Source organism: Capsicum annuum, chromosome 4 (genome assembly GCF_002878395.1).
Source record: "Capsicum annuum cultivar UCD-10X-F1 chromosome 4, UCD10Xv1.1, whole genome shotgun sequence".
Lineage (NCBI taxonomy): Eukaryota > Viridiplantae > Streptophyta > Magnoliopsida > Solanales > Solanaceae > Capsicum > Capsicum annuum.
The window spans coordinates 195,509,091-195,520,445 of record NC_061114.1 but is presented as its reverse complement, the minus strand read 5'-3'; the positions used below and the strand labels follow the sequence as shown (position 1 = coordinate 195,520,445).

General features: G+C 32.5%; 1 protein-coding gene across 1 annotated transcript; it reads right to left on the bottom strand.

Annotated features, from left to right (window-relative positions):
• Positions 1–349: 349 nt before the first annotated feature.
• LOC107855585 (glycine-rich protein) lies at positions 350–1,664 on the bottom strand. The gene is given in 3 exon segments (XM_016700600.2): positions 350–650; positions 652–853; positions 1,547–1,664. Coding segments are annotated over 3 exon segments (387 nt in total). The 5' UTR covers positions 1,641–1,664; the 3' UTR covers positions 350–559.
• Positions 1,665–11,355: the final 9,691 nt, after the last annotated feature.

The window sequence follows — 11,355 nt, the reverse complement described above, 5'->3', positions numbered from 1 at the left end:
GGGACTAGTCTTCGAGTTGGGGAAAACTCAGAGATTTTGGGAATACATACCTTGGGTGGTGTATGTAGTTAGGAATTAAAGTTTATAATTCCTAGGTTACAGAGTTGAAAATCAGTTGTTGTTGAGACTCAAGTAATTTTAATGGAGTTGGGGTTGAATCCTGTAGAAGTACAGGTCGTGATTTTTTACACCTCTTTGAGTTGGGTGTTTTTCACGTGAAAATTCACTGTGTTACTTACTTACTGTTTTAGCTAGTTTGAAACACGTTAATTAGTCAACCTGTTTTATCGGTAGGCAACAGTTAGGGTAAAATAAAGTAATGACACATACTCTAAACAGAAACAATCACTACAACACAAGATGCATGGCTTTTATTCATAGTAGTATTTCATACTAATTATATAGTAAGCTCTAAAGTGGAAAGAGCATTACTGTATATTACGTATAACTGCTCACACAAAAGCTTTAATTGCTCTAAAGTAGAAAGAGCATTATTATATAATTACATAACAGCCCATACAAAAGTTTTGATTACACATATTGCTCCACATAATTACTATCAATTGTGCGGTTTGCCTTCAGTCACTTTGTCCATTGCCTCACCTTTGTAGGAGCAACACCTATAACAACCATCGTCATTACGGCGGCAGGGTACCTCCACGCCGTGTACCACCAGGGTTTACACGAGGGTATCCATCACCAGGGTATCCTCCACGTCGTGTACCACCAGGGTTTACACGAGGGTATCCATCACCAGGGTATCCACCACGTCGTGTACCACCAGGGTTTACACGAGGGTATCCACCATCATATTGGTCTTCATGTACTTCATTCTTGTTTTCAGATCTTTTTGCTGCATCAAATTAATGTGGAATGTGTAAGGTTGAAGAAAAGATAAGTAGAGATGGAGTCAGAATTTTATATTCATGGGTTCTCAATTATTCAGAAAAGCAGCTCACTTACGTATAATATAAAAGTTCTTTATATTGATATGTATTTTAAACGCTTTAGGTTGTTAGATAGTGCATACAAGTTAAATGATTTACTTATGTACTGTTTTTCATGATACGTGCATGCACAATTATATATATATTATATACTTGATAGGTTTAGGCCATGCACATGAAATGAAAATCTTGGTAAGAGTCATCATGATCAAATTAGTATTAGTGCATGCAATTGCAAGCATGGAACTTAAAAGGTACTTGTTTTAACAACAACAAACATATCCAGTGTGATCCTACAAGTAGAATTAAGAGAGATAGGATGTTCACATATCTAATGAACTAGCGTAGAGAGGCTATTTGTGATAGACCTGATCAGTTCAAAAGAACTTAAGGTACTTGTTTTAACTATAAGGGGATAAAATGTACGTAGATCTTTCCCTATCTTTGTGAGGCAAAGAAATTGTTTCCAATAAATCTCGATTAAAAGAATTTTAAGATACTTATTTTAGTGCACCAATAATTTTTCTACATAAAAAATAGTAGATAATATATTCAAAATTTTCAAAGAGAAAAAGAATAAAAGGAGACAATGATCTTACCATTCTCAGCCAACTCACGAGCTAAAACTTCAGAACTTATCATTATAAAAATAGCCAAAAGCAGGCCAAGAAACAGAAATGCTTTGGAACCCATTCTTGTTTTGTTAAGACAAGCCTAGTTATGATACTTGAAATTGAAGGATGAATTGGGCTCTATTTATAGTAAGATTTCAATGCATTTATTACTCCCTCTGTTTCAAAATAGTTTTTTTTGGTTTCTCATTCAGTATCTGATACCCACATTGGAGTTCGACTAATCCGGATTCATGCCGGGTAGGGCTAATGTACCGCTCTCTACCAATGATTTTTCCATACCCAAGACTCAAATCCGAGATCTCTGATTAAGGGAGGAGCAACCCCATCCATTGCACCACATCCGTTGGTGATCCATTTCAAAATAGTTCACACTCTTGCTAAAAATATTTGTTTCAATTTAGTTGTCCATTTATAAAATCTAAAAAAATTTATCATGTTTTTTTAAGATTACCTCTATTATTAAATGACCACATAAAGTGTATATACTCACATTTATACTTTCAAAGCATAATTAATAAAGCTAATCTGATAAAATAAGTATTTAATTAATACTCCCTTCATCCCAAATTACCTGTCCCAAATTTTTTAATTTAATGTGCCATTTTACTTGTCTTTTTTCATTAATCAAGAAAAGATAAAATATTTTTTCCATGTTTACTCTCTGCATTAATTACTTTTTCTTCAAATTAAAATGTAAACATCATTTAATAGGGGTACTATGATAAACTAGATATGCTATTAATTATTTTTCTTAATCAATGTGTCATCTCAATTTGGAACAGAGGGAATATCTTTTTTAATAAATGTATCAAGTCTATAAGGGCAACTAATATGAAATGGTGGGAGTAGATCGAAGGGATGGGCATTGCTTGGAGGTCATGTAAGGGAGCATTTATGGAGTATTTAGTTGGCAAGTAGCTAGTAAGATCTTGAAGAGTTTTGATTTAATAATTACTTCCTCCGTTCAGTTGTATTTGTTATAAATTTTTTAATTGTATTTTTATTTTTATTTGTTATTTTTGACATATCAGGAAAAAATAATTTCTTTTTTTCTATTTTACCTTTAGTATTAAGTATTTTTTCTTCAAATTAAAATGTAAATATAATTTAATAGGGGTACAATGGTAAAGTAATCTTGTTATTAATTATTTTTTTTGATTAATGTGTCAAGTCAAATTGTGACAAGTAAAACTGAACGGTGAAAGTATTAAGCTAGTGAATTCGAGGCAAAATTAGAATTTTAATATTACTCTCATCTTCCAACAATATTTGTTCGCTATAGTAAAAATAGATGTAAAATAATATCTATTTAGTCTGAAAAATCAAAGGATTATTTGCTTATTTTGTTTATTTTATCCTTAGTATTAAATACTACTCCCTCCATCACATTTTAGCTTGACATATTTTATTTTACATGATGATTAAGAAACTTTAAATTGAATGATGAATTTTACTATTTTATCATTTACCCATATTAGTGATATTGATTGGACATAAATTTAAAAATCTTTTTTATTTTATTAAACTCTATATTAAGTTAAAACAGATCATTCTTTTTAAAACGGATGAAGTATATAATTTTGAATGCATAAATAATTGAGGGGAGTTATATCATCTTAAGGTGGATTGACTAATTATTAGGCAAAGTTACGTTGGATGATTGGCTAATTAACCAAATACTTGTTCAAACTTCAAAAATAATTACATAATTAATTTTACTAGTACGTAGTATTTTGTCCAATTCAAAGCAAATATATATTTTTTATTTGTGTGGGTTAATTAGCATTTTAATATTAATTTTTTTAATATTTTAATGCAATTATTTTTGTATCATTATCAGCAACCAAACATCAAGAGTTTGTATTCAGTACTGTAAGCTGTTACTATTTAAATTAGGGTATTAAGTGGCATATAATGTCTTAAAAATTGTGGAGTTACTGCTCATGTAAAGGCATGCACGTGCATGGCATTATTTGTCATTTTATGCATTTATTTCTTTTAATTCTTGGTTATTGTAATTTCATGAGCAATTTTGTATTTTATTTTAAAATAAAATGGTGTCTTACAAAATCAAGAAGGTATTTAACTCTTCACTATATCAATAAGAACGAGAATATAATTACAGTTTTAGAATCTTAATCGTAACACTCAAAATACTAAATTACAATGAGAAATATTAAAATTATAAGTAACTGCAGGATAGAAATAAGAATGTGGATGAAAAACTTAGACTCTACGAAGAAAAATGAGAGAAACTAGATTCTTTACTCAAACACTTTGCATAATCCGCTACTTTCTCACTCCTAATCCTTTTTAATCTGTTTCTATTTGTACAAGGATCCCAAATAAAATCCTCCAACATTTTACTTGACTCAATTATCCTAATTGAAATGATCTCATTGACCATTTCTAGCTCATATGTTCTTAGAGAGAACTTGGTGTTATTTTCTATGTTTTTGGATACAAGAATCTGTATATAGGCACAACAACGTCAACACAAGTTCAAGTCTAAAAACAAGAACACCTATGAAGTTAAACAATACCTTCAACACAAGATAAAAAATGATCTATCCAAGAAGTGTGTTATAATTTCAGAAATAAGATGAAACGGAAAGTTGAAGACAAGTCCTCCGAATTCACAGAGTGTCCTTAAGGAAATAATTCCCCCCAAGTAGCCGAGGTTATGGAATTTTCCTCCCAGGTTAAAATGACTTTCAATCTAACAATAGTGACACCTTAAATTATTGAATTTGTCGAACTCACTCAACGATTAGATGATCACACGGAGTATTTTAGTAGACAAAAAATGCTTTCAAGTGTAGAAAAATTCGTACTAAACCTGTGGAAAAATGCAGGTTTATATAGCCATTAAGTGCCCCTTCTGAAAGGTGACAATTGTTCACTGGAAAGGTGTATCCTTTCTGAACAGTCATGTCTGTCCATTCGAAAGAATATGTCATTTTCGAACAGCCACAACCATCCAAACAGTCATACATTTTTCCGAAATAGTGTGTCTTTTACTCGAAAAGTTGTGCCTCTTCCAAGCAACTTTTCGTTTTTCATTCACACTAATTGAACCCAACACTTGATTCATAACATTATGTGTAGAATATACTTGTATCTTTACTAGCTCCTTAGTGATCTCCCCACACTGATGAATACTTGGATACTTACAAAAATATAAGAAAAGCTCTCATCTTTTTTCTTTAAATTTCTTATCTACAATACGTTTCAATATTATTATTCCTTTAATTTGAGTTTACAACACTTTATCAGCATGAGACTGGAAGATAATCTATCGTAACCTCATGTAAATAAAATATTACATGTTCAGTGATAGAGTCAGGATTTTCATTGAGGGGGTTCAGAAGTAAACATACAGACTAATCGAAGGGATTTCAATATCTACTATATATACATAAAAATATTTTTGACCGTATAAAAATAGTATAAAAATAGTATAATTTTTCATCGAAGGGGTTCAGATGATCCCTGATTACAAGGTGGATCCACCACTGTACATGTTACATGGTTTTTAAGAAACAAAAAACCTAGCTGAGTCTAGGTCTTTGGTATGTCAATATTGTGTTATATATATCATGAAAGAGAGAAAATTATTTACGTGGCTCTGGGAAGTCTTTATTGTTATTGTTTTATATTGGTTAAAGGTATCTATATATGATGTATCCAGTTGTGGTAAGGTGAGATACCAACTGTTTAAAGCTATATTATTTTCCTAGTGGCTATTATTTTATATCTTTGGTGTTATCTTGCCAATCATCTTTAACTCTTTCCTATTTTGATGAGTTTAGATATACATACTAATTAATATTTCTCGAATGTTACAGAGGTAGTGTTATTTGTTGAAGTCTTTTGAATAAGCATATATTACATATCTAAGCCCCAAAGAGTCAACTCTTCAGTGTATGTATTACTACTATATATAAGAGCGAGTAGCAGATAGCAGCCAACTGACGGTCGATATGTCTGCGTTTAGTTGTCTGTTTGTTCCGTAATTTTATTATATTATCCCTAATTAATTATTAATTGACATTTTCATATTAAAAAATTAATAAAATTGATACTATTATATATAAGAGCGAGTAGCAGCTCTTTGAAGCAGGCAGCTGACGGTCGACATGCCTACTTCCAGCTGTCTGCTTGTTCCGTGATTTTACTATATTATCCCTAATTAATTATTAATTGACATTTTTGTATTAGAAAATTAATAAAATTTAATTTTAAAAAAATAAAATTGATATTTATGACATGTCCGCTTCCACTGCTTCAATCTTAATTTTTCTATATTGACCCTAAGTAAATATTTTTGTATTAGAAAATTAATAAAATTGACATCTTATATGAGGCTCACTTAAAAAAATTCAGAAGTATTTTTATAACAATTTTGCTATATCACTTCTAATTAATTATTATGAATCATTCAAGATGTGTCAGTTTTGCTACGTCAATCGTATTCCTATATGTAAGTGTGAGTAGCAGTTGCTAGAAGCAGACAACTGACGATTGTCATGCTTGCTTTCAGCTGTTTGCTTGCTCCGTAATTTTACTATATTACCTCTAATTAATTATTATATGAAATTTATGTATTATAATAAAATTTCATTTTTAAAAAATAGATATTTATGACATGTAGGCTTCAGTTGCTTCAAACGTAATTTTACTATATCACCCCTAAGTAATTATTATAAGTCATCTAAGTATTAAAAAATTAATAATATTTAATAAAAAGGTAATATAAACATAAAAATGATAAATAAGGTAATATAAACATAAAAATGATAAATTAACTCTTGATGTTTTAAATTAATTTGACATCTTATATGAGGCCCATTTAAAAAAAATTCACAAGTATTTCTTATAACCATTTTGCTATATCACTTCTAATGAATTATTATGAGTCATTCAAGACATGCCTGTTTCGCTACTTCAATCGTGATATTTGATTGACTCTCGAATTATATCAGTGTCTCTTAAATTGAAATAGAAAAAAAATTAGAAATCACAATAATTAAAAAATTAAATTATTTTTAAAACATAAATTGACTATCAACATCAAAAAAGTTTGAACAAAAGAAATGTATTATAAATTACAATAGCAAACAGTTTAAAATAGAAAATTATAATGTCGAAAAAGTATTATAAATTACAATAGCTAACAGTTTAAAAATAATATATATACGGGCCCAAGATACCTATACCTATATATATATATATATATACACATATATATTTGTTGAAGTCATTTGATTAAACATATTACATATCTAAGCCCCAAAGAGTCAACTCTTCTGTGTGTATATAATATAAATGAAATGATTAAGTGGATGTTGTACTTATTCGAGTTTCTAAGGTGAATATTTTTACTTAGTTTTTTGTGATCTGAATTTCTCAATTTATTTCGATGTTTGTAACACAACCATCTTCATATCAGTATTCGCGTCATTTTTAAATATTATATTAAATTTTATGTTATTTTTAATGACACATAAAAAATTAAATATTAAAATAAATTTAATTAAATGTAGACACGTGATTTCATCCTCTTAAAGTTCAATTTTATTCACTTTTACCCATTTTATGTTACCCTACCGTGTACCTCACCCGTGTGATGATCCCTCCACAAATAACAAAAATAACAATCCCCTAACTAATTTTGTTTTATCCTAATATTCTAACACCCTACCCAATTAAAAAAAAAAACAACACCTACCTACCCTATCCTAACAAACTCTACCCCACCTCACCACTACCCTACCCTACCCCCTACCCTTTTGTTTTTTTTACACGTTGTTTTGAAACCCAGGGAATGGACACGGGACCTCCATTTTTTTTTATATATTCAAATACATATCCAATTCGGGGGGAGACTTCACTGTACAGGGGGATTCATCCAATTTTTTCTCATATACACACAACTCATTAAAAATTCTCACAATTCACACATATACCACACATAATACCACACAGCATATCAGATACACCACACACACAATCCAATTCGGGGGGGAAACACTCCATTTTCCTGACCCTTCTTCTTCATCGTCACACACACCAGTCCCACATACAAAATACTCATCAGCTTCCATTGATTCTATTGAACACACTTTATTCACTGGACACAGATCGCATAGATGGAGGTCATCATCCATTTTTAGGGACCTCACAATTAATACACAGAGCACTCATCTTCAACCTCTCACCATTCTCCCATCATCGCGCACACACACAGTAGAGTTTGAGAAGAGATGAGAACGGATAGAGAGTAGGGAGACGAGAGAGGGAGAAACAGAGAGAAGATAGAGAGATCCAAGAAGGAGGGTAACACGAAAAGAGAGAAAGAACACAAATTTCGGGTGTTGGTTACTGTTCCAGCGATAGTTTCATCAAAAACGCATCAAAGTTGTCCTAAATCCGTTCAAACTCATCGGAATACGTTACAGCTGGTACGTCTTCATCATTTTCGATCATCGTTGGAGCTTAATATGACATAGAACTGTCAAGCAAACTTTGATTTGCCTTCGATTCCGTTCAAGCCCGTCGAAATTTGTTCCGATTTGGTCGGGTTCGTTGTTGAGGTTTGAGTTGAGGTTTTTTGGAAGCGGATTTTTTTTATTTTATCAAGCAATATTCTTCGAAAGTTCTGAATTGAGGTCTATTTCTAATCTATAATCTTTTATTTCCTTGTTTACGATACCCGGTGTTATGGATTGAATGCTTTAATCGATTGTTTGATCTTATTGGTGGTGAATAATTGAGTGGTTTTTGATCCATTGTTGATTCCATTGATTATGTATGACGTGATGTAACGGTATATCATTTGAGATTTAAAATTAGCAATTTGAAGATATATTGGGGGTGAGAATTAAAAAATGGATAAAATGCACATGCTTAGTTTGTATTGATTAATTGGTGTTTGTTTAACGCAAAGTAGGCGTTGGATTTGCTAAAGCTGATAACATAATGTTTTAGATCAAATCTTGTAGGAAAATGCTAAGTCGGGTAAGTAAAATTTAAGAACGGTGTTTTGTTGAATGTGTGAATATTTGGTGGTCGTTTCTTTCTATTTTACCGCACAAGATTGAGAAATGTATTCATTTTATCTGGGAATTCCCCAAGATCTTATGTACTTATTCACTGGGGAATGCCCCGATGTATCATGTTGGCAAAAAATGATCGTGATGAAGGCCCGCGGCATCGGGTAAGACATTGGAGCTTAGTCTAGATTTAGTTTATAATAGGATTTATATTTTCGTATTTTTTCTATTTTTTTTGGATTGCATAATTGGACTGGACTTTACATTTTGGATTGTTTTATTTTGTTTGATTATTTTGCGTGCTTTTTTATGTGGTTTATATATTTCTTAGTGCGAAAAATAGTCGATTCACTCTACCAAGCGATCGTGGTGGAACCACGGGATCGAGGGGTGCCTAACACCTTCCCCTCGATCAACAGAATTTCTTAGCCGGAATCTCTATTCGCAAACCAGTTTAAGGAGTCAAATGGTTTTGAAAAGGACTTTCTAATGGTGACTTGGCACACCAGATTATGCCAAGTGGCGACTCTGAATAAAAAATATAAATAGTCCTTTTTCGAAACAAACTTTCATCTTTGTCACTTTAATAATAAAAACCCTTTCGAGACTTAAGACATAAATCTTTCGGAGTACGTAAAAAGGGGTGTGACAGCTCTGGAGACTCTGTTGGGGACACAAGTATGACAATTCGAGCTTATTTTTGAGTTGTATCGGCTTTTTTTGGCATTACGAGTGTATAAGCATTGTTTGTGCTTATTGTTGGTGTTTTTTTTTACTTTTGTTTGTTTTCGTGCTCTTTGTTTATAGTATTTATTCTATGTATTACCGTTTTATATCTGTCTTCATGGGTCCACCCCCCGGCCTTCTTTCTGTAACAACTCTGTAGTACACGTGTTGTACACAACCTCTAGTTGAGTCACCCTTATTTTAGGGGGGAGCCGTCGTTGTTATGGAGTAGGTGGAAAGTAAAGCAGCCACTATCAACCATACGCTTCCCCGAACAGCCTTGTTAGTGAACCACAACGTAGGTCAGCCTTTAGGTCATGCTTATGAGCATCATACGGAGACTTAGCGGGACCCACATGGCCCTTTGTAGGAAACTCTCCTCTAAAGCATCCCTACGTGCTAACTATTGCATTTTTAAGGGTAATGTGGTCATTTGACAGACTGATTTTTGAAAAAAAAAAAAATAATAACAAAAAAAATAAAAATAAAATTGTTAGGAGTAAGCTGCGTAGGCAAAAATGAAAAAGAAAAAAATAGAAAAAGTGAGTCGAAAGAATGAAAAAAAAAAGAGAAATGTCATAGTTTATTTTAGAATTCTTTATGGCTTTTGTTCTTCACGATCCAAAAAATCAAAAAAAAAATTTTACGTTTTACATTTGTCTTCTCAAAGAACCGTAAATTCAAAAAAAAAAAAGTTTGTTTGCCTTTTCTACTTATTTGTCAAAAACAAAAATACCAAAAAAAAATTTTTTTCTTCATAATTGGTGGTGTCAGTCTTAGTTAAAATGTCTAGCGAAAAATCCTAAAGTTTTTTTTCGTTTGTTTTTGGTGGTGTCTTTTAAGTTAGGATCATTTTATTAGTTAATCGTTAATTGTCCAATCTGGATGAACTACGCATACCTGATTCCCTTTCCTTGGGTTGGGATACGTAGGCAACCCTCGGTGGGTCCGGTAATTCTTTGTGTTGGCCTTTGTATTAGTATTAGCCTAGGTCTCTCGCCCCGTAATCTAGAGTTGTTTGCCAAGTAGACTAATTTCGCTCAGTACTTCTGTTCGACAAATTGGAGTCATGGATGTGGTCTGTCCCATCGACATATGTTTGCGTCAAAAATCCCAAGGGTTGGGAATCTTCTACTCCTGTCGAATTTTTGAGATAACGTCTTGTGTGTTATTACAGGATGGATTTGTCCACCAAGTCTAGAGTTCTGATGGTTGTCAAGGTGCCAAAAAATTAATCAAATGGTGGGAAATATTTAACTATGTTGATCAGCAGAAACTGGTTAAAATATTAGGTGATCTTACGGAACTTCTGCATGTTACCCTTCGTCCAGATTTAATAGAGGCTTTGTTGACCTTTTGGAATCCGAGTAGTTTGGTATTCAGGTTTGGGGAATGTGAAATGACTCCTACTTTGGCAGAAATATCCGGTTTGTTGCATTTGCCCTATATCGAGAAGGATATGATCCGAGCACGAAATTATACTGGCGTGAGATTTTGCAGTCTTGTGGTTTAAAAAGTAAGGGTATGCATTTGGGTTGTTTAAGTGATTCGTGGGTTTCCTTAGACTTTTTGTTCGCTAGATTTGGGCCCTCGGAAGGTTTTGATTGCTTTTGGGATGAATTTCATGTGACTAAGGAGAAGTGGGAGAGAAAACGTCTTGAAGCCTTCACCCTCGCTTTGTTAGGTACTTTAGTGTTTCCACTAGAAGAAAGACGTATTAATACCCATTTTCAATCTGTGGTGATGACCCTATTTCATAAGGATCAAAATGACAAGGGCATTAATCAAAAGGGCAGGTTCACTCTCATACCCATGATCTTAACAAAAATATATAAGGCTTTAACCGAAGTGAAGGGGGGAAGGAGATTTTTTGAGGGCAGTAACCTGATATTACAGATATGGGTGATGGAGCATTTACATGCGCCTTCTTTAGTTAGACCAGACATGTTAGATCGTTGTATTCCCAATCAAGTGAAAGCCATGGACTCCAGG